The 24,637-nt window shown below is 47.2% G+C and overlaps 1 protein-coding gene across 2 annotated transcripts in view; it reads right to left on the bottom strand.

Annotated features, from left to right (window-relative positions):
- Window positions 1-24,637, bottom strand: part of GREB1 (growth regulating estrogen receptor binding 1) — a 125,659-nt gene that overhangs the window by 80,397 nt on the left and 20,625 nt on the right. Inside the window, exon 2 of one of the 2 annotated variants that reach the window (XM_083178557.1) lies at window positions 855-1,011. In XM_083178557.1, coding sequence (XP_083034683.1) covers window positions 855-1,011 — 157 coding nt within the window. Of the gene's footprint in view, window positions 1-854; window positions 1,493-24,637 lie in introns of those variants that run through there. The other variant, XM_083178556.1, reaches the window with a different exon arrangement.

Here is a 24,637-nt window from a genome sequence, read left to right as displayed (position 1 = left end):
GCAACTGCCATGTCACAGGCTGGTGTTTGAAAAATAGCAGGTAGGAGCTGATTGGTTGGTTGTTTATCACTCTCCTTTCTGGGCTTAGTACATCTCGCCCTATAAGTGTTAAAAGTAGTGTTTTCTGACAATACATAGCAGTCTAAAGGATACAATGTATATAAAGTTAACAATCAAATGCCTCTGTCAGGAATAACAATTAAACTGAAATGCAAAACAAGTTAAACGAGTAATACAATTTGAAAGAAAAATGGGACACATAAACCTCCCTGATTCCCAATTTCGGCAACATACTATTCAACTTAAATGACTTAATTTAATATTTAATGTTACTGTTTCTATTTTCTATACTTATTATGCCAAAAATGTACTACACACTGAATATATTAAATCACATAGCAATTTTGTCAGGAAGCAAACCCTCTACAATGCCATACATTTTACATCTCATTCTAGAATCTTGGCAATGTATCCCAGCATCCTGATTCTAGAGTGCATAGGTTGTTGAACCCAGGGCATGCAGTGTTCAAACAACATATGTTTCTTCTAGAAGGTTCAAAATAAAGAATTACATTCTGATTGGTTGCCCCTTGCAACATCCCATCTGTAGCAGAAGTCGCATTTTAGTAAATAAACCGCTATGTTGGAAAATGCAATGTAGAAACTTGTTAATAGTCTAGAACCCTGGCTGTATTCTAGATCTTGAAATCTTTGTAATCTAGAAGCCCAGATCCTGGCAATATACTATAGAAAGCTGTGAATGTACTCTAGAATTCGGAGCATGCATCTGTAAATTTAGGAGTATATTCCACAAGTGTGTTCTAGAATCTAACAACGTTGGAACCGGTTCTTACCTTCTAGGGATGAGAGTTGCTGTTCGGCTTCTAAATACAGCTGGGAAAAGACGGGACGGGGAACTAAGCTGTTTGACCTCAGAGATGCCTCAATGGAATTGTGCAAAACTTCCTCAAAGCGCGTTGTCTTGAGTTGTCCAGCATACGAATTCCCCATCTTCCATAGGAACAAAAAATTAAAATAAATGTTAAAATTTCCAAAGTGAACGAAAAAAAAAGATTCCTAAGGTCTCCTAAAGCGCGTATCCCTCTGGTCTGTACTCTCACGTGTAACGTTGTATTTTAAGAATTGTCATGCTGGTCGGGCAAGAGGCAAAATCCAAGTGAGCCTGTGCTGTGGGACAGAGCAGTGATATGAATGATGCAGTGTGCACTGGAACACTGAGAGTCTGCAATCAGACAGAAGATTCCTCCTCTTTCACTGTGTGATCTGACCCTGTAGCTGATATATTACAGGAAGCAACCTGCCAGCAGCTATTTCCAAGACACCACCAGTGACCACAGGCTGACACCTTATAAAAGATGTGACTAAAAGTCTGTGATCCTTCAGCCTGAGACTCCCCATGGTTTACAAGCTGTACAAGAACATCACAGTCAGAACTGTATGTCAGACAATACTGTTCCTACTTCCTGAAGAGATAGCGGTGCACTCAGACAAGATGATGCTCTCACATTATTCTACTGACGGCATCACGACTGGAGGATCCTGGATATAATTGCAGGGTGCCATAAAGTACTGAGAATTACAGAAGAACTGAAAAACATTCTCTTTCTTATGCTAAATGAAAGTACGTGATTGACACAAAACGTCCCTGCTTTTGTCAGATGTACTGAGCTTGAAAAGTAATAAAATAGAGAGTGATAAACCACTGGCCAATCACCTGCGAACTACCATGTCACAGGCTGGGGGGTAGATTTATTATAGCGGCGCCTATCGCGCTGCTATAACAGTTCCTGCTTCGCCTCATTAGCGAGGCGAAGCAGGAGGGGACACCGACAAGATCTATTAAGATCTTGCCGCTGGAGTGGGGGAGCGCTAACTCCCCCCTCCGGCGATGTCCCTCCTGGAGACAGCGCATCAGTTAATACTGATGCGCCGTCTCCTTCCCCCCCGGCCGGCTCACTGCGCATGCGCGGGATCTCGCTAGTCTCGCGAGATCCCAGCGCAGCTCAGCCCCAGCAGCAGGGACAGCGCTGTCCCTGCTGTTAGGTATAGGCATCGCCGTCTGCAGCTGGCGAAGTCGACAGCGATGCTGACCGTTCATAAATCTGGCAGGAGGCAGGGGCGCAGTGCAAAATATCGCCCCTGCGCTATGCCTCCTGCCCCACACCGCCGGCGTTAGAGTAAACGCTCGGCGGGTGTGATAGATCAGGGGAAGCGCTATCCCCTGCTATAATGCACGGGGATAGCGCAGATTCCCCTGATCGTCTATTAATAAATCTACCCCTGTGTTTGAAAAATGAAAGGTATGAGCTGATTGGCTGATTGAATGTACTTTTCAAGGCTTAGTACATCTCTCACACTAAGAGCTAAGATTGGCTTTGGCTGAAGTTTGGATATTAAATGGGTATGGGTAAAAACCAGAACTGGATCAGACCCTGTAATGCCGGAGCCATCAATCTCTGCCATTCCATGCACCCACTCTGTGGAATGCCCTCCCAAGCACAATAAGACTCTCCCCCAGTCTCCAAACCTATAAGCGTTCCCTAAAAACTCATCTATTCAGTCAAGCTTATCAAATTCCAGAACCAGTCACAGAACCTTGCATTCTGGTGGAATCGATGCAATAAATAATACAGTATCTATCCTTATGTATCAATGCCTATTTCCCTATAGATTGTAAGCTTGCGAGCAGGGCCCTCCTACATTTTGACTGTCTGTAAATACCCTGTTTTGTTGTATCACTGTCGCCTTTGTAAAGCGAAACGGAATATGCTGCGCTATATAAGAAACTGTTAATAAAGAATAATAAATAAATTGAAGAGTTTCTAGCGTCCGGTCCAGGGGGGGGTGGGGGGGGGGGGGGTGGGCGATCTGTCTGGGGGATGACACAGAGGAGACGAGGAGGGAGAGATTACAGCCTCTCTCTATGGTCCGGAGATGTAGTAAAAACCAGAACTGTCTGGACCATACAGGGAGGGAGGCTGTAATCTCCCCTTCCCATGTTCCTGCTGAAAGCTGTCACAGACACTCCCCCCCCCCCCCTCCTGTCCAGTTTATACTTGGTCCCTATTAAATGTAACTCTTTTCAAAATATTTGCATTCCCAGCTGAATGTTCAAAATGTTAATTTACAATAGCTAAATGTTATTAACATGTACTTATATATCATCAACATACTTTGCAGAGCTCTACCATTTGGAAGAAACAGTATTAAAATAAGACTGGTTATTGGGGCAGTACGGATGGAAACCCACGCAAGCACGGGGAGACTATACAAACTCCACACAGTTAGGGCCATAATGGGGATAGAACCCATGACCTCCGTGCTCTAAGGCAGTAATGCTAACCATTAGAAGAGATTGAGGCATTGTCTATCAGGGAGATGCCGAGGGTGGCATGATGAAGCACTGGGTGACTAGGCAGAGGGTGACAAGGGGAGGCAGATGGTGCTAGAGGTGGAAGAGGGATGGCAGAGATACAGAGGGTGGCAGGTGGTGACTAGGGAGATGCATTGGGAGACAGGGGGAGACAAGGTGGTAGAGGGTGACAAGGGTGATAATAGAGAGAGGCAAAGCATGACTTAGGAGAGGCAGAGTGTGACTAGGGAGTGGAAGTGGGTGACTAGGGAGTGAAAGGAGGCATAGGATGATGGGGTGCAGAGAATGGTATGGAAGCAGTGATTGAGGAGGTTGACATAGGTTGACAGGGGGTTGTAGTGGGTGGCAGGGAGGTGCAGAGGGTGGCAGTGGGACAGAGGCTGAGGCAGTGGTTTCATGGAGATGCAGAGGATGACAGGGAGAGGGTGACTGGGAGAGGTTGTGGGTGACAGAGGGATGGCCTAGGGATAGGCAGAGTGTGACAAAAGAAGCATAGGTTGGAAGTGGGTGATAGGAAATGGCAGTATTTAACAGGAGATGGTAATTGAGAATGGCAAGGGCGACAGGAGGATGTGATGGCAGAGGGCAATGAGGATGGAAATTGGAGGCAGAGGGTGACTAGGGACAGGCAGTGGGTGTTTAATTGCCCCTTTCCCCGTCCACATCCTACACTGTGCTCCCCTATTCTCCCCATCCACATCCCATAAAGTCTGTTCTCAGTGCTCCCCTCCTTCCCCCTTATGCTCCCATGTTGCACTTGTTTATAAGAGGTTCTTCACAGACTCAGTCCTGGGCTTCTGACTGCCTGTTTTACCTACAAGTTTCTTACATCTCAGAAGCCCCAGGACCCGGGAGTGCCCTCGCTGGCAGCCATGTGCCCCTACATGTATACGAGGGAGTGCAGCCTGCTGGTGATAGCGGCAGCAGCAGTGGTTGCTGGGAGAGACAGGAGAGGCAGAGCACTGGAGTGGGGGCGGAGCTGTCTGTCTACTGCTTGGATCTCTAATACAGATTTTAGACCAAATAGCCAGGTCGTGCCTGGGATTTTGTACCCTGGCGCCCCTGCTGGGCGGGTGACATCAACGAAGGAGTTTCATGGGCCGGTGCTTGAAGAGGAGATCATTTCCCAATGCCGGCTATTCCTGATTACAGAGTTCAATTGGGTCGACCAATATCACCAGAACCTCGTTTATGTCATGGAATTATCAAAATGTAGAGACTTGTCTCGTGATTCTATAAGTAATGTGATTTGTCTCCACCCACAGATACTTTCCTGTGCTTGTCCTATACTCCAGGTGTCACCACCAGTGGACAACTTGGAAGCATCTGGACATAGGGACTGACATTCCAATTTAGACAATAAAGCCTCATAAAGATGACGTGTTTGTAAACTATTTGTCACACCAGGGGACTCAGTCGACAAGACTGAGACCTCTGGTGGGGACCTGGACCGGTACCTGAACCGGGGAGGTTGGAGAGGACCCCTGCGCATGAACTGCGCGACAGTGCACCCAGAGCCAATGAGTAGTCAGAGGTAAAAATACAACCAGGTTTATTATGCAGAAGGTTGTAATGGTACAGACAGTAAAGTATGCAGGAGTAATAACAGTTCATGCAGATTGCAATACTTTACAGGGATGATGAATTGTGGAATCGATGGTGGAACATCGGATGGATATCGGAGATGAAGACTGTGGGTCCGGAATGACGGACGGAAGGTAGGAGCTTGACTGTGGGTCCGGAATGACGGACGGAAGCTTGACTGTGGGTCCGGAGTATCGGACTATCGATGGTGGAACATCGGAGATGGATGATGCAGGAGCATCGGAGGACCAGAGTCCTGGAGCTAGGCTGGACCGCTGGGCTGACGAGGCAGGCTCACAGGTGATGGAATAACCTGGATGTCGACAGGAGATGGAATAACCTGGAACGCTCTGCAGAATGGGAGACAACACCAGCGGAGAAGTACACTTGCACGGAGACAAGGACAGCTGACCATATACAGGAGACTACTGAAGCACTAGCATTGATCTGAGAGCTCCCAGCATACTTATACCCACTGGGTGGCCAGGATTGGCCGGGCAGGTATGACTGGGAGATCAGATCACACAGGATTGGATGGGAATGACATGTGACTGGGAAAACATGGCAGCCCCCATGTCAGGCTATGGCGGGAAAGTATGTTTGCGCACACCATGCTGGATACTGGGAGCAATGGCGGCGGACAGGTGGATTGGCGTGCATTGGATACTGTCACTGGGGACAAGGAGAGCGGTGCACCGCGCAGCCGCGGACTCAGCAGCGCTGAGCAGACTGGAGGATGGCAGCGATGATGGCGCACGGCAGACAGGACGCCGGCAGAGGTGACGTCTGGACCGCAAGCTGAACCTGCGAAGGCACTTAGCCGGTAAGAAAGTCTGTCTGACAGCTCGGATCGTGACAGCACCCCCCCCTTTAAGGGTGGCCCCAGGACACCTTTTAGGCTTGCGGGGAAACTTGGAGTGGAACGCCCGGATGAGTCTGGGAGCATGGACATCGATGGCATTGGTCCATGATCGTTCTTCGGGGCCGTAGCCCTTCCAATCGATCAGATATTGCAGACGACCATATCGGATGCGAGAGTCCAAGATCTTACTGACCTCATATTCTGTTCCACGCTGGGTGCAAACCTTAGGAGCCTTGGGGAGCTTGGAATGAAAGCGATTCAAGACCAGCGGCTTGAGCAGCGAAATGTGGAATGTAGCTGGCACTTTCAAATAGGGCGGCAACTTGAGCTTGTAAGCTACTGGATTGACGACTCGCTCAACTGGGAAAGGACCAATATATCGGGGAGCGAACTTCATCGATGGCACTCTCAATCGAAGATTCTTGGTTGACAACCAGACACGATCTCCGGGACGGAGGGCTGGCACAGCTCTGCGTTTCCTGTCGGCAAATTTTTTGTACCTGCTTGAAGCCTTCAGGAGTGAAGAACGAATAAGCTTCCAGGATTTGACGAATTGCCGGATGGTCGTGTCGACCGCTGGAACAGAGGACACAGGTTGCAGAGTGAAGTCAGGAACTCGAGGATGAAACCCATAGTTGGCAAGGAATGGAGTGACATTAGATGAAGAATGATATTGGTTATTATGGCAGAACTCTGCCCATGGAAGGAGTTGAGCCCAGTCATCTTGGGAAGAAGAGACATATGTGCGGAGAAATGCTTCAAGGTCCTGATTCACCCTCTCCGTTTGGCCATTGGTTTGAGGGTGGTAGGCTGTGGAAAACTTTAGCTTGATTTGAAGCAGGGAGCACAGGCTTCGCCAGAACTTGGCTACGAATTGGACTCCTCTATCGGAGATGATTTCGAGAGGCAGTCCATGAAGCTTGAATATCTCTTTGATGAAGAGCTGGGACAGCTTGGAAGCTGACGGAAGACCGGTGAGGGGAACGAAGTGAGCCATCTTGGTGAACCGATCAACAATCACCCAGATGGTGGTGAACTTGTCAGACTCTGGAAGATCAGTTACAAAGTCCATAGAAATATGCGTCCAAGGACGATGTGGCACTGACAGTGGCATCAATTGCCCAGGAGGAGACTGACGACTGGTCTTGTGCTGAGCACATTTAGCACAAGAGGAAACAAAGTCCTGTACATCCTGTTTGAGGGACGGCCACCAGTAGGACCTGGTGATAAACTCGTAAGTTTTCTGAATGCCTGCATGGCCAGCGAATTTTGAAGAATGCGCCCAACAGAGCAACTTCTTTCTTAGAGCTGGCTTTACATATCTTTTCCCTGTAGGGGGCGTGAGATTAGAAACTCTCGTTGCGGAGAATGCCACTGGATCAATAATAAAGTGTTGATGTGTGGACTTAGACTCACTTTCTTGCTCCCATGAGCGGGAAAGGGCATCAGCTTTTCGGTTTTGTGTCCCTGGACAGAACGACAGCTTGAAACGGAACCTGGAAAAGAAAAGTGTCCATCTGGCTTGACGGGGATTTAAACATTGAGCAGACTTGAGATACAGAAGATTCTTGTGGTCTGTGATAATTGTGATCTCATGAACAGCGCCCTCTAGAAGATATCTCCACTCTTCTAATGCCAACTTGATGGCGAGAAGCTCTTGGTCACCGATGGCATAGTTACGCTCTGCAGGCAGGAACTTACGGGAGTAGAACCCACAGGGATGAAGACGACCATCGGGCGCTTTCTGCGAGAGGACTGCCCCAACACCCACGGAGGAGGCATCAACCTCGAGAATAAAGGGCAAGGTGGTATCAGGTTGTCTTAAGACAGGAGCGGAAGTGAACCTCTGTTTCAACAGATGGAAGGCTTCGATGGCTTCTGCCGGCCACTTCGCTGGATTCGACCCCTTTTTTGTCAAGGCAGTGATGGGAGCCACAATAGAAGAGAAATTACGAATGAATTTTCTGTAATAATTGGCAAAACCCAGGAAACGTTGAATACCTTTCAGCGAAGAGGGAATTGGCCAATCTTGGATGGCCTGCAGTTTTCCTGGGTCCATTTGAAGACCGGAACCGGAGACAATGTACCCTAGGAAGGGTATAGACTTCACCTCGAAGACACACTTCTCCAGTTTACAGTAGAGATGATTAGCTCGCAGCCGGGACAGAACCTCTTTGACCCAATAACGATGTTCTGTGATGTTATTGGCGTAGATTAAAATGTCATCGAGATATACCACTACATGACTGTAAAGAATGTCCCGAAAGATCTCATTGACATAGTGCTGGAACACGGCTGGGGCATTGCTGAGCCCAAAGGGCATGACGAGGTACTCATAGTGGCCGTCTCTGGTATTAAACGCCGTCTTCCACTCGTCGCCCTCTCGTATGCGGATGAGATTGTATGCACCTCTCAGATCGAGTTTTGTAAAGATGGTTGCACCGCTGACACGGTCAAACAGCTCGGTGATGAGAGGCAACGGATATCGGTTCTTTACTGTAATGTCATTGAGGCCGCGATAATCAATGCAGGGACGTAGGCCTCCATCCTTCTTTTTGACGAAGAAGAATCCTGCGCCAGCAGGAGAAGTCGAAGGACGGATGAATCCCTTTGCCAGATTTTCCTTGATGTAACTGGTCATGGCTTGAGTCTCTGGAATAGAGAGAGGATAGGTTCTACCTCTGGGTGGTTCTTTGCCTGGGATGAGTTCAATAGGGCAATCCCACGGTCTGTGAGGAGGTAGGACATCAGCGCCAGACTTACTGAATACATCTGAGTACTCTTGGTAGGGAAGAGGCGGAAGGTCTGCTGCATCGGCTGAAGAATGACGAGCTGGAAGTACCTTTTGGAGACAGGTACCAGAGCAGGAAGGATCCCAGGAAAGGATTTCGGATGTCTTCCAATCAAGACGGGGATTGTGAAGACGGAGCCAGGGTAAACCCAGAACCAGAGCATGAGTGGCTCGGGGTAAAACCAGGAAGGACAAGAGTTCAGTGTGCAGGACTCCCACTTTCACTGTAAGTGGCAAAGTTCTGCGGGAGACTGTCGCATCAGGAATCCTACTGCCATCCACAGCAGTAAGGAAGACAGTCTTGGAAAGACTTTCAGTGGGCAACCCCCACTTGCGGACCAGTTCTGCAGTAACAAAGTTGCCAGCGGCACCGGAATCAAGAAGCGCGGAGACAGTCTTGAAATGCTGACCAACTTGTAGGGAAACTGGAAGGACACAATCGGTTGCTGATGGAGAGGACTTAATTACTCCTAGCCTACCCTCTCCTTGACGGGCTAGGAGGAGGAGTTTTCCTGACGCTTTGGGCATGCAGAAATTTGATGTGCAGGATCGGCACAATACAGGCAGAGCTGTGCCAACCGTCGACGTCGACGTTCTCCTGGAGACAAACGGAAGCGGTTTATCTCCATTGGTTCTTCTTTGGAATGGACCGCAGGAGCAGTGGGTAAAGAAGGCGGAGGAGTTGGCACTTTAACTGGAGCGCTCTTGTGACGTTCTATAGCCCTTTCTCGGAAGCGTAGGTCTACTTTAACACACAATGAAATAAGGTCACTTAGACCTGAGGGTAAGTCTCTTGTAGCAAGTTCATCCTTGATACGATCGGATAGGCCATGCCAGAAAGCTGCGTATAAGGCCCCATCACACCAGGAGAGTTCTGACGCCAGAATCTGGAACTGGACCAGATATTGCCCGACGGAGCGGGATCCCTGTCTGAGACGGAGGAGTTCAGTGGAGGCAGATGCTGATCGCCCAGGCTCATCGAAGATACGCCGAAATGTTGACACGAAGTCCTTGTAGTTGGACAGGATGGCATCGGATCTTTCCCATAAGGGAGATGCCCACTCTAGTGCCGCTCCACACAGGAGGGAGATGATGTAGGCGATCTTGACCCTTTCAGTAGGGAAGTTGCTGGGTTGCAGCTCGAAGTGAATCTCACACTGATTGAGAAAGCCTCGACAGGTCTTGGGGTTCCCATCATACTTGGTGGGAACAGACAGATGAAGGCGAGGTGCAGCAGCCATTACAGGAGGATGAACGGGACTTGGAAGTTCTCTGACAGGCTCAGGGCCACTGAGAGTGGTCTGTAACTTATCCAGCCGGGAAGACAGATCTTGCAAGCAATGAATCACTTGGCTCTGCGCAGCCTCTTGCTGATCCAAGCGAACAGCCAGTTGCTGTACAGGGCTGGGTGGAGAAGCTTGGTTTGCGGCTGGATCCATTTGGCTAGTGCTTACTGTCACACCAGGGGACTCAGTCGACAAGACTGAGACCTCTGGTGGGGACCTGGACCGGTACCTGAACCGGGGAGGTTGGAGAGGACCCCTGCGCATGAACTGCGCGACAGTGCACCCAGAGCCAATGAGTAGTCAGAGGTAAAAATACAACCAGGTTTATTATGCAGAAGGTTGTAATGGTACAGACAGTAAAGTATGCAGGAGTAATAACAGTTCATGCAGATTGCAATACTTTACAGGGATGATGAATTGTGGAATCGATGGTGGAACATCGGATGGATATCGGAGATGAAGACTGTGGGTCCGGAATGACGGACGGAAGGTAGGAGCTTGACTGTGGGTCCGGAATGACGGACGGAAGCTTGACTGTGGGTCCGGAGTATCGGACTATCGATGGTGGAACATCGGAGATGGATGATGCAGGAGCATCGGAGGACCAGAGTCCTGGAGCTAGGCTGGACCGCTGGGCTGACGAGGCAGGCTCACAGGTGATGGAATAACCTGGATGTCGACAGGAGATGGAATAACCTGGAACGCTCTGCAGAATGGGAGACAACACCAGCGGAGAAGTACACTTGCACGGAGACAAGGACAGCTGACCATATACAGGAGACAACTGAAGCACTAGCATTGATCTGAGAGCTCCCAGCATACTTATACCCACTGGGTGGCCAGGATTGGCCGGGCAGGTATGACTGGGAGATCAGATCACACAGGATTGGCTCGGTCACAGCTCGGATCGTGACACTATTATAAAACAAAACTAATAACTGGTGACAAAAGGGGATATGTTACAAAATGGATAGTGATCAACAACCAACCAATCAGCTCCTGCCTGACATTTTTCAAACACAGTCTGTGACATGGTAGGTAGGAGCTGATTGGCTGGCTGTTTATTTTCCTCCATTTTATAATTTTCTCTCCATTTTATCATGTTTCGAGCTTAACATGGCCCTTCGAGAGAGATAAAGTGGAGAAGCGCAGACACACTGAAGGATATCATTCACGCTGGCGGGGTGGCGTCTATCTGAACACTGGCCACTGCGAATTTGCGGCCGTGTGATCAGTTCTGAATAACCCCCACGGTTCGTAGCATACACACTGGGCGATATTTTGAATGATATCGCTTAGAAGGGCCAAAACAAGCAATATTGTTTAACAAATCGCCCATTGTATACGCACCTTAAGTTTAGTGGTAGATTTAACAAGTCTTCTAAAACAGATGCTTGATGGTGTTGCTCCTAGCAACCAATCACATTATGTCTATAATTTTATAATAATAATAAACACTGGATGTTGGTTTAGTTGTTTTAAGTGTCAGAATCCCGACTGCTTGGATCCTGAACGTTAGTAAGCGGGGTAGGTTAGCCTATCCCTAGACCCAACGCCCAGTGGCATTGAGGTGTGTGTGTGTGTGTGTGTGTGTGCGAAGGGGGGGGGTGTACTTTTTTCCTAGGCCTGGGTCTGTTGGAGGGGTCAACTGCCCTCTCCCTAGTTCCAGGGAGTCAGGCAGTGGGGAGAGAGATGCCACGCAGCACAGCCTCTCTCCCCAGCTCAGCACACACTGCTCAGTGCTGTGTCCTGAGTTGGAGAGAGATACAGCTGCAGCAGCCTGTCCTTTCTCTCCCTCTTGTTTATTTTAATTTTTTTTCACTGGGATTAGCCACGCCCCCTCCATTTCAACTGGGCCCGGATGACCCGTCGGCGCCTCTGCCGATGCCTCTCAGCCTAAGCCCCCTCGTAAGTGCCTAAACCTTATTCCACCTCCCTGCAGGCTAACCCTGACTCACCCCACTAGTGCCTAAATCTAGACCCCACCCTCTTCACCAGGGGTGGGCAATAAGCGGCCCTCCAGCTGTTGAACTACACATCCCAGCATGCCTTGCCTTAGTTTTGCTATTTGGCTATATGGAAACTGATGCAAGGCATGCTGGGATGTGTAGTTCATCAACAGCTGGAGGGCCGCTTGTTGCCCACCACTGCTCTTCACACTAGCTCACCCAGCATTATTCTAATAAAGTTGTTATAAATAATGAAACACAAGTCTGCCACTGGTAGACATTATACTATGGGGGTTATTCTGATTCACATGCTTGCATGCGAATTCACATGCAATGTTTTTGAAGTGCGCATTTCTGTGCATGTGAAAGCACCGGGTGCGTGAGGCCAGACTTTTTGCAGGGCGCACACTCCCAAGACTGCGGGCTGGGGGGGACATGGGGAAGCAGGCCGGGGGATTCACCCCTGGGAATGTCCAGCGTTTCATAGGCGTTCCCATAGAAATCACCTATTGACGCGGGTTTGGTGGTCGGGCAGCTGAAATCAACGGTTGTCAGCTGCCCACCCAGTTCCTGTCGAGTGTGCACGCAAACTGTCACTTAGATTTGCGTGCACCCTCCACATCATTCGATGGTCGGCGAATTTGCAGCCTTGTGAGTCAACCAGAATAAGGGCCTCCAATAAATAAGATTGATTGATTGAGTGATTGATTGTCCATTTATTACCACACTTTATATTATTTTAAACAATATAACCTCTCAGGAAATATTACAACAGTTATATCATACATCTGTAGATGGTTGCGTTACATTAACAGTGCATTATTCTGCATGAATGAAGTTCTGTATTGTGGAGTACGAATTAGCTGCAAAGAAGATCATTTGCTTTCCAAGCACTGAAGACCCGAAGTTTTCTCCTTGAGTCATAGAATGTTCTGTGCTTGGTCTGGGGAACACTGAGTTTTGTTTTCCTTCTGTCTATCTGCGGTAGTGAAGAGGAGTACTATCTATTATGTCTAGTGGAACGCATCGTGATTCTAGGATTTTTTGTATTTTGTGTCACACATAAGTAAAATGTTCTTATGCAGACTGCAAGCAACTATTGTTCTGTACGGAATATTTATCTGAACTTATTAATCTGGAAAGGACCACTTGACCTGATATAGAAGAAGCAGTAACAATAACAAATACAAAAGTAAAACAGGAACGTTAAAGTGATGGTACAGGTTGAGTATCCCGTATCCGAATATTCGTTATCCGAATTATTCCGAAAACCATACTTTCCAGAAAGTGGAAAATTAATTTGTTTAGCTAAAAACTCACTGGGGACATATGTAACAGCACTACTGAGGACATAATATGTAACTGGCACTATATATGTACAAGAAAATTATTGCTTGGCATTGAAATTCAATATCTGAGATAGTACACAAATTTTGTTTCATGTTTTGAAACCTTGTTTTTTGAACAAATAAAATATATTTGTGTGTATTTTATGTGGTAATAAAATATATTTGTGTTTATTTTATGTGTTTATACAGCATAAATGCAAGATACTTCAAAATACATCATTGAAATATTAAAATATTCCAAAATACGGAATAATCCGTTATCCAAAATTCTCCTGGTCCCTAGCATTTTGGAAACGGGATACTCAACCTGTATATATAATAAAGTTGTGATTATGGGGGCGGGTGGACTGTGAGATAGTTTTCACGTGCACAAATCACGTCACACCTAGGCCCTTATTCTGGTTAACTCGCAAGGCTTGTGGGTCCCCCAGATGTCGCCCGCACGGCCGTGCGTCCTCCCCTCACACGCCGCAATCCCCCGCACAGCTGCAAATGGATGATTAATTTTGAAATATCTGTGGTGTCTCAGATCTCTGAGCGCCCTGTGCGGGCAACTGCTGGTGTCAGCTGCCCCCCCAATGGGCAAATCCCTTGGCCCACCGCACCACGACCTCCGCCCGGACTTCTGTGTGTGTGAGTGCTGTGGCCGCTTGCACACAGCGGCTGTGCATGTTCATAAAGAACTATGTGCAGTCGCCAAAAATCGGTCCCGGACCGATAAAATCAGAATTACCCCCTAGTGCCGTGGCATAACCCGTGTGGCAATGAGGATACCAGTGCCGGAGTCCCAACTGCTGGACTGCAGAACGTAAGTATGCCGGGTGAGTTCAGTTTTGGCCGGGAAGAGAGGGTAAGGTTTGGGAATTTAGGGTTAGTCTGTAGGGGGGAACGACAGGACTGTAAGGATAGGGTTAGGCTGTGGGGAGCGAGGGTTAGGCACTTAGAAGGTGGAGTTAGGCTGAAGGGGGAAGGTTAGGATTAGGTTGTGGGTGGTGGGGTGTTGGGGTATGGGGTTTAGGGTTAGGCACTGCAGGGAGGGTAAAGGCTAGGTTGCACAGGGGGGGGGGGTAGGGATAGACTGTAGGAAGGATAAGGTTTAAGGGGGGCAAGGGGAAGGTAAGTATACTACCCTTCACCATCTGTCATCTGTATATATGTCCTACAGGTTCTGCCCCCAAACACACAATCAAACAAAATAGCGGCTGTCAGATGTCAGAAGACCACAAAGATGATCCAATGTGCCAGCACCACAGCGGATCACAGAAGCCGGGAGTGGGCATCTTTTTACCTAAGATGACTCCTGCAACTTTAACATACTTCAGCACAGCCGCTGCATACAAAGACCCAGTGATTGTGATATTGGGCCTTATTCTAGTTCACTCTTTCTGACAAAATCCTTCTTAGAAGGACAAAACCATGTGCACTGCTGGTGGGGCAGATGTAACTTGTGCAGAGAGAATTAGATTTGGGTGGGGTTTTACTTCAAAGTAAGATCTATATTGCAGCGTAAAAATAAAGCAGCCAGTATTTACCCTGCACAGAAACAAAATAACTCACCCAAATCTAATTCTCTCTGCACATTTTACATCTGCCCCCTGCAGTGCACATGGTTTTGTCCATCTAAGAAGGATGTTGGCAGAAAGAGTGAACTAGAATAAGGCCCATAGTGTCCACCACCGAATCAGCCCCAGTGTGCACTCTATAAGTATCTAATAAGTATCTATAGATTGTAAGCTTGCAGCAGGGCCCTCCTACCTCCAAGTCTGTCTGTTGTTACCCAGTTTGTCTTATCACTGTCTACTATTGTAAAGCGCAACGGAATCTGCTGCGCTATATAAGAAACTGTAAATAAATAAATAAATAAGTAAATGAGAAATAGGGTGTCAATCCGAAACAGCGATGGGAATGAGTTTATGAGAAACCATTGACCCCCATAGTGAACGGTTAAAGAGAACCCAACCAACGGATGTGGGTGAGCGAAACCAGACTCTCCCCTTCCCAGAGCGAGCCACTCAGAGGGGACAGCGGTGGGTGCATTTTCCGTACAAGCAGCTCTTTCTTCCATTCATCCGACCGTTTTTCTCACATCTCGAGCGAGTGTCTGCTCTGTGTGTTGTTCAAGGTGCTGTGCCTACAATCACGTAATGCTGCTTGTTGAATAGAAAAGGCTGCTAAATATTCAGTCAGGTCGACATGACACGAATGTACTCGCATCCCCGCAGAACAGGAGACATTTTCAATAGCTGTCTATTCATTCAGAACAACAACAACAAAATACACCACAATACAAGCTAAATGTTTTCTGTAAATGCACGGAGGTGACCCTTTGTCAGTTTAATAGGAAGATTTAATGTCTCTATAATACTGAAGTATTTGGCTGGGTCAAGATGAACTGGGTCAGCCACCTAAACTACAGTCATTGCGACTGGCAGTCAAACGCATTCCTGTTTTTCTTAATGGCTTCATAGCGAAGTGCTCACACCATCCTCACACCAGGTGCACAGCCCTGAGAGCGCGGCATACATTACGCACCGTAGGCCTCGGCAGCACAAATAAAAATCGTTCCAAAAGTTCCAAACATTTAAAAAATAAAAGAATTATGTCCGATGCATCTGTGTTAAACTGAGCTGCGGTGGATGTTTTATCCAGATGTTTCTTGGTGACATAGGCTTCTTGTAATTCCATTCAGCATAATGTGATATAAACATCAAATCAATCTGAGCAATAAACACATTGATAATAGTAGTAAAAGAAAAGTTTTACAAATTGGGCAGTCATACCTGGCTCCTCTACAACCCTACAATGCAAATCAGTGCAATATCGTTATGGGAGGAGCAAGTGGTTCCAGGTGTCGGAGTCTGGTGGTGGCAGCCGGTGTCCCACCCATGCTGGTAGGAGCCTGGAGAAGCGCTTTCAGGTACTGGTGCAGGAGCCTGGGTGGAGCAAGTGGTTCCAGGTGTCAGAGTCTGGTGGTGGCAGCCAGTGTCCCACTCACGCTGGTAAGATCCTGAAGAATCGATTCCAGGTACTGGTGCAGGAGCCTGGGTGGAGCAAGTGGTTCCAGGTGTCAGAGTCGGGTGGTTGCAGCCAGTTACATAATCTTGCTAGTAGGACCCTGGAGAAGTTATTACAGGTACTGGTGTAGGAGCCTGGTTGGAGCAAGTGGTTCCAGGTGTATGGAATCTGGTGGTGGCAGTCAGTTACCTAAGCACGCTACTAGGAGCCTGGAGGTACTGGTGTAGGCGCTTTGGTGGAGTAAGTGGTTCAGGTGTCAGAGTCTGGTGTTGGAAGTAGGTGACCCACATTTGCTGGTAGAACCCTGGAGAAGTGATTCCAGGTAATGATGTAGAACTTAGGTGAAGCAAGCGGTTCCAAGTGTCGGAATCTGGTGGTGTTACTCAGTTACTTAAGCACACTAGTGGGAGCCTGGAGAAATGATTCCAGGTTCTGGTATAGGAACCTGGGTAGAGTAAGTGGTTCCAGGTGTCGGAGTCTGGTGGTGGCAGCCAGTGTTTAACTTACGCTGGAAGGATCCTGAAGAATAGATTCCAGGTACTGGTGTAGGAGCCTGGGTGGAGCAAGTTGTTCCAGGTGTCAGAGTCTGGTGGTGGGAGCCAGTTACCTAATCTTGCTAGTAGGACCCTGGAGAAGTTATTCTAGGTACTGGTGTAGGAGCCTGGGTGGAGCAAGTGGTTCCAGGTATCCAGAATCTGTTGGTGGCAGCCGGTGACCCACGCTTGCTGGTAGAACCCTGGAGAAGTGATTCCAGGTACTGTTGTAGGAGCTTAGGTGGAGCAAGTGGTTCCAAGTGTCAGAATCTCGTGGTGTCAGCCAGTTTCCTAAGCACGCTAGTAGGAGCCTGGAGAAGCGATTCCAGGTACTGCTTGGGTGGAGCAAGTGGTTCCAGGTGTCGGAGTCCAGTGGTGGCAGCCGGTTACCCACCTACACTAGTAGGATCCTGGAGAAGCAATTCCAGGTACTTTAATCTACCTGATGTGAATTGGGAGGAGTCTTTTGCAAGATCATCTACAAGTGGCAAATTTCTAAATTCCCTACAGGGAGCATCTCTCAAGCAATTGGTGAGGGAGTCTACTCGCAAAGACTCAATGTTAGATTTAATACTCACAAACGGTGACAGGATATCAGACATATATGTGGGTGAGAAGCTGGGATCCAGTGATCATCAAGCAGTATGGTTTAGTATCAAGGCAGGGTCCAACTCCAGTCACACAAAAACTAAGGTGTTGGATTTTAGGAAGGCTGACTTTGCAAAAATGGGGAGATGTTTAAGCGACTCATTAGCGGATTGGAGGAACTTGAAAGGAGTGCAGGAGAGGTGGAAAAAAATAAAAAGTGCAATACTAAAGGCAACGGACCTTTGTATCAAAAGGGTTAAGAAAAGTACCAGGAAAAGAAAGCCAGTGTGGTTTACTAAAGCGGTATCAACTAGTGTAAAAGCAAAAAAGATGGCCTTTAGGACATACAAGCAGACTCAAAATAATAATGACAAAGAGGCTAAGAAAGTGATCAGGCGTGCCAAGGCACAAGCTGAGGAGAAAATGGCTCAGTCGGTAGATAAAGGAAACAAAACTTTTTTTAAGTATATAAGTAAAAGGAGAAAATCAAATGGAGGAATAATAAGACTGAGTACAGACACTGAGAATTTGGTGGAGGGAGACAAGGCAATTGCAGATCATCTAAATAATTACTTTTGCTCTGTATTCACTATAGAAGGAGAAGGGAAGGGACCACAGTTAAGTTGCAAGGACATTCATAAAAATAAAGGTGCCCACAGACGCATTAATTATCGAATGCGTTTTGTACTTTTTGAGCACAAATTGCATCTTATGTACAATTATTGTATGGTGTTTATGGGCTTGTGCGATGCGATGCGCGTTCCCGGGAGCCCGATATTGTATGTCTAAAAAAGTACGTGCTGCACGTACTTTTTAGACTACATCTGAAATTTAACATTACAAACATGGGTTCATCACATCGCATCGCATGCATCCAATTGCACATTGCATCGCAAGCTGGAAGAAAAATTGTATAGAACCATTGTACAGACAAAAACGCATAGCACAGTACAATTGTAGCGTCTGTGGGCACCTTAAGGTAGATGGAAGTACATTTACTAGGGAGAAAGTCCTAACAGAACTTTCAAGACTGAAAGTGGATAAATCAATGAGACGGAGTGCATCCAAGGATACTAAAAGAACTAAAAGATGTGTTGGTAGCGCCATTAACAGATTTATTTAACCAGTCACTAGATACAGGTGCAGTTCCAGAGGACTGGAGAAGAGCAAATGTAGTTCCACTGCACAAAAACGGAAGCAAAGAAGAAGCAAGTAACTACAGACCAGTGAGCCTTACATCAGTAGTAGGGAAATTAATGGAAACACTATTAAAAGAAAGAATAGTGGAATATCTTAAATTAAACAACTTACAGGATCCAAAACAGCATGGTTTTACTGCAGGGAGATCATGCCAAACAAGTCTCATTGACTTTTTTGACTCCGTGACCAAAATTCTAGATGAAGGGGGGGCTGTAGATGTGGCATATCTAGACTTTAGTAAGGCATTTGACACTGTCCCACATCGCAGGCTGCTAAATAAACTTGAAAGTGTGGGATTGGATTATAAAACAATTAAATGGATAAGAACCTGGTTGCAGTATAGGAAACAGACAGTTGTAGTAAATGGAGTGCATTCTATGGAGGGACATCTTACCAGTGGAGTACCCCAGGCATCTGTACTTGGACCAGTGCTCTTTAATATCTTTGTTAGTGGCATTGCAAATGGTATTGAAGGGAAAGTATGCCTTTTTGCAGATGACACAAAGATATGCAACAGAGTAGACACACCAGGAGGGGTAAATCAAATGGCTGATGATCTAAGTAAACTTGAGCATTGGCCAAGAGCATGGCAACTACAGTTTAATGCTAAAAAAATGCAAAATTATGCACTTGGGACTCAAAAACCCAAAGGCTCAATATAGTATCAAGGGTACTATAATGGAAACTACTGAGGAGGAAAGAGATCTAGGAGTCACTATTTCAAGTGACCTAAAGGCAGGAAAGCAATGTAGCAAAGCAATGAGGAAGGCTAGTCAGATGCTTGGTTGCATAGGGAGAGGAATCAGTAGCAGAAAAAGTAAAAGTAATAATGCCACTTTATAGGTCATTGCTACGGCCTCATCTGGAATACTGTGTCCAGTTCTGGAGACCATATCTTCAGAAGGATATAAATACATTGGAGAGTGTACAAAGAAGGACAACTAAAATGGTGCATGGCCTACATCACAAAACTTACCTGGAGAGACTAAAAGATCTTAACATGTATACTTTGGAGCAGAGAAGGGAAAGGGGGGACATGATAGAAATCTTCAAATATATCAAGGGTTTTAACATAGTACAGGAGGGAAATTTTCTTCAAAGGAAAAGAAGTAATAGAACACGAGGACATGCACTAAAGCTGGAGGGAGGTAGGTTCAGTGGAAATGTTAGAAAAAATTACTTCACAGAAAGGGTAGTGGATAAGTGGAATAGCCTCCCATCAGAGGTGGTAGAGGCTAAGACAGTAGAACAATTTAAACATGCTTGGGATAGGCATATGAATATCCTTACAAAGAAATAAGGATCAAAAAGGGTTGAGATTACCTGAAGGGTAAAAAAAGGGGCAGACTAGATGGGCCAAATGGTTCTTATCTGCCGTCAAATTCTATGTTTCTATGTTACTGATGCAGGAGCTTGGGTGGAGCTAGTGTTTCCAAGTGTCAGAGTCTGGTGGTGGCACCAGTTACCTAATCTTGCTAGTAGGATCCTGGAGAAGTGATTCCAAGTACTGGTGTAGGAGCTTGGGTGGAGCTAGTGGTTAAGAGTGTCGGAATCTGGTGGTGTCAGCCAGTTACCTAAGCACGCTAGTAGGAGCCTGAAGAAGCGATTCCAGGTACTGGCGTAGGAGCCTGGGTGGAGCAAGTGGTTCCAGGTGTCAGAGTCTGGTGGTAGCAGCTAGTTACCCACTCCTGACTCAATGGGGCCGATGTATTAAGCCTTAACAAGAGATAAATGCAAGGGTGATAAAGAGAGATAAACGTCCAGCCAATCAGCTCCTTACTGACTTTTTTCAAACACAGCCTGTAACATGGCAGTTAGCACTACGGATCGGCATGGGACCACCTACAGATGGAACCTCCTAAAGATTGGTGGATTGATTTGGCTTCAGGTGACATGGGGTGAAGGAAACAGCAAATTAATTATACAATTGTAAGCAAAAAAAGAAGGGAAAAAGGGCTGTGCGCTAGAGAGGCCACTATGTGTGTGTCATTGAAATAATTCCACTTTCATTGAAATGAAAAACAGATACGAAACAAAGACCACTGAACTATAATGGAATAGATTTAATAAAATTAATAAGAATAATTAAATCACTTTTAAAGCCTACTGCATCTGGCCCACCGTGAGCAAATGGCTTCGGGAAGTTTCACACTCGCTGGGCCATTCTCCAGGAGGGGCGCAATGGGGATGGGCAGGTTATGGGCGAACATACTGTACGAAGCCTAGCAAACAGCTCTGAATCAGGCCCCATATTCCAAATCCTGGTTCAGACCAGGCTTTTTTGGCTTAAAAGGGGTATAAGCAAAACAAATGATAATTCAAGCGCTAATTAAGCCTTTGAGTGATAACATCTCTCTGAGAGATGTGCAAAATATCCGCAAAAAATTCCAGCGTCGCTCACATTTGTTATATACATTTTAAGTGTACAAAAATATTCTATTTCCTATAGAAGGTCACATTACAGGTCATTATGATGAATAGAAATGTTTGCTTGGCAATTTTCACACCTATTTTGACAAACTCCCTTGGCACTCAAGGGTTAAAACATAGAAATAAGAATATGGATGGAATGATTACAGCACTGCCACCTGCTGATCGCTGGTAGTATGGCAATAGGAACACAATGCCCAGAAATGACACTACATGGTAATGTTTTGGGTGACATTCAATGACATGCGATAATGTGATTTTTGCGAGTTTTAGGCCAAAAAACTGCACGTTTTTTCCGAATTCGCATATGTAAAGAGATGCGGAAAACGGCAAAAAACGCGGCTTTTAATGCGAATTCGCACATTCTGAAGGTGCAATTTTTAGAACTTGCATTCAGATGTTTTTGCATTGTAAAGTATAGAAATTGCATATTTAATGAGATGCGAAAACGGGAAAATGTTACTAAAAATCGACACACATGCAGACCAGGTTCTGACAGGCGAATTTGCCAGAACCATGCACAGATCATTGAGATCTGTGCATGGTCCTGACTTAAAAAATGTGTAAAAGTTAATTTTGTAAAAATAAATGGCATGGGGTCCCCACTCCTGAGCATAACCAGCCCCGGGCTCATTGAGCCGGACCTGGTTCCAAAAATATGGGGGACAAAAAGCGTACGGGTCCCCTGTATTTCTGAAACCAGCCCCAGAGTCTTGGACCGGTCTTGGTTCCAAAAATACGGGGGACAAAAAATCTGGGGGATCCAACAGCCCGCGGTGTCATGCCACAGCCGGGGGACACTTTTTACATAAGGTCCCCCGGCCATACCATGAGTACCGTGGCTGGTCAGCCTTGAACCCCCCAATAAAGGGGTCCCCCCCAGGCTTCAACCTATCAGGCCTGTGTCCACAGCCCACGGACGCCGGTGACAGCCCCGGGCTTCAGCCCCGGATAGGTGAAGCCTGGGGGGGGACCTCTTTATTGGGGGGTCCCCACTCCCCCAGGGACCCCGTCCAAGGCTGAGCAGCCACGGTGCTCATGGTATGGCCAGGGGACCTTATGAAAACGTGTCCCCCCTGTGGCATGGTACCGCAGGCTGTTGGAGCCGGTGCTGATTTCAAAATACGGGGGATCCTCAGATATTTTGTGCCCTGTATTTTTGGAACCAGGACCACATTTCCGCAAAATCGCACATTTTCATGACTAAAAATCACCCATTATCACACTTTATCACAGTTTTTTGCCCGGAACACGCAGCTCAGTTAATATGCGAATTCGCAGCAAAAAATGCGATTTCAAAAAGTGCGATAATGGGCGATTTTGAAAAGCTACTAAAACTCATCCTATTAAATGTCACCACTGATTTTTACATGTAATCCACTAAGCTATTGCTAAGTGGGGGCAGATAGGCTCCTGCAGACTGATGGGGGCCTGCAGGCCGGAAGATCACGGGGTCCTGCTGGTTGTAATATATCTAGTCATAACAAGCAGCGCTACAGATTTTGCAGTTCCGTATCCCAAGAGCTGTCCTTTGCATTAATAATCACATATGTTAGTGCATATGCGATTATTAACAATGTGATTGCTGTATACTAATACTAGGAAACTGCATGTCATTAATTTTAATATAGATAGCAGAGCTCCCCAAGTTGGCTGCCTCCATCTCGCTTCCCTAAAAACACCCCGACAATCCTGTGCTCACCTACCTCTGAAGAAGCACCTGTCCAGGGGCGGAACTACCGCCGGTGCAGGCGGTGCAGTGCACCGGGGCCCAAGCAGTTAAAGGGGCCCGATGCCGCCGTCTGCCCGGCATGACATTTAAACTTTTTTTTTTAAGTGTGCGGCGCGCGGTGCGCCGTATGTGGGGAAAGCCAGGAGACAGTGTTAGCGGGCAGCGCGGGGATCACGGGTGTCGCTGAGTGGCAGGCAGTAGCAGCAGCTTGTTGTCTCAGTCGCCGGGGTATACAGGAGGAATGGATGCAGCAGCAGCACCCTGCCTGCACGTCATTCCGGCCTGGGACTGGTGTACTGTGGTAGCCTAGCAACAGGCAGCCAATCGCACGGCTGCCTGTTGCTGCTCTGACTCCGAGCAGAAACAGGAAGTTATTCTGCTCTGAGGCTGAGCATGCAGGCGGAGCGGAGGAGCGACAGCACCAGGACCAGGCACCCAGACTCTAGGTAAGTACAATTTCGGGGGGCTGGGGGCCGCAGTGCAGCACACACATAAACGGGGGCTGGGGGGGCCGCACACATAAAAAAAAAACGGGGGCTGGGGGCCGCACGACTGAGGCTGAGCACAAGCAGCACAGATACAAACAGGGGCTGGGGGGCTGTAGTGCCAAAGCGCACACATTATAAAAACGGGGGCTGGGGGCCGCAAATATTATAAAAACGGGGGCTGGGGGCCGCAAATATTATAAAAACAGGGGCTGGGGGCCGCACAGCTGACGGCTGAGGCTGAGCACAGATACAAACGGGCTGGGGGCTGCAGTGCCGCAGTGCACACATTATAAAAACGGGGGCTGGGGGCCGCACATATTATAAAAATGGGGGCTGGGGGCCGCACATATTATAAAAACGGGGGGCTGGGGGCCGCACAGCTGACGCTGAGCACAGATAAACACAGGGGCTGGGGGCCGCACTGCACAAGGCTGCTGCTAAAAATATCAGGGGGCACAGAAAAAGTCATATTTATATTAATAAATCAAACCATTCCCTGTACAAGTCTGTGGGAAAAAAATATATATACACACCAGGGCCTATAGACACTGGCTGAGGGTGTGCCAGGCCGCATCCAAAATATATATATACCAGGGCCTATAGGCACTCCGTCAGCCAGTGTCTATAGGCCCTGGTATATATATATTAGTGGATGCGGCCTGGCACACCCTCAGCCAGTGTCTATAGGCCCTGGTATATATATATTAGTGGATGCGGCCTGGCACACCCTCAGCCAGTGTCTATAGGCCCTGGTATATATATATTTTGGATGCGGTCTGGCACACCCTCAGCCAGTGTCTATAGGCCCTGGTATATATATATTTTGGATGCGGCCTGGTACACACTCAGCCAGTGTCTATAGGCCCTGTTATATATATATTTTGGATGCGGTCTGGCACACCCTCAGCCAGTGTCTATAGGTCCTGGTATATATATATTTTGGATGCGGTCTGGCATTCCCTCAGCCAGTGTCTATAGGCCCTGGTATATATATATATATTAGTGGATGCGGCCTGGCACACCCTCAGCCAGTGTCTATAGGCCCTGTTATATATATATTTTGGATGCGGTCTGGCACACCCTCAGCCAGTGTCTATAGGCCCTGGTATATATATATTTTGGATGCGGCCTGGTACACCCTCAGCCAGTGTCTATAGGCCCTGGTAAATATATATTTTGGATGCAGCCTGGCACACCCTCAGCCAGTGTCTATAGGCCCTGGTATATATATATTTTGTATGCGGCCTGGCACTCCCTCAGCCAGTGTCTATAGGCCATGGTGTGTATGTGTGTGTGTATATATATATATATATATATATATATGCAACAGGGCCTATAGACACTGGCTGAGGGAGTGCCAGGCCGCATCCAAAAATAAAAAATATATATATTTATATATATATATATACCAGGGCCTAGAGACACTCGCTGAGGGA

The sequence above is a fragment of the Crinia signifera genome, chromosome 3 (genome assembly GCF_055691185.1).
Source record: "Crinia signifera chromosome 3, ASM5569118v1, whole genome shotgun sequence".
NCBI lineage: Eukaryota > Metazoa > Chordata > Amphibia > Anura > Myobatrachidae > Crinia > Crinia signifera.
Note: the sequence above shows the minus strand (reverse complement) of the source record. Positions and strands in the feature narration are given on the sequence as shown.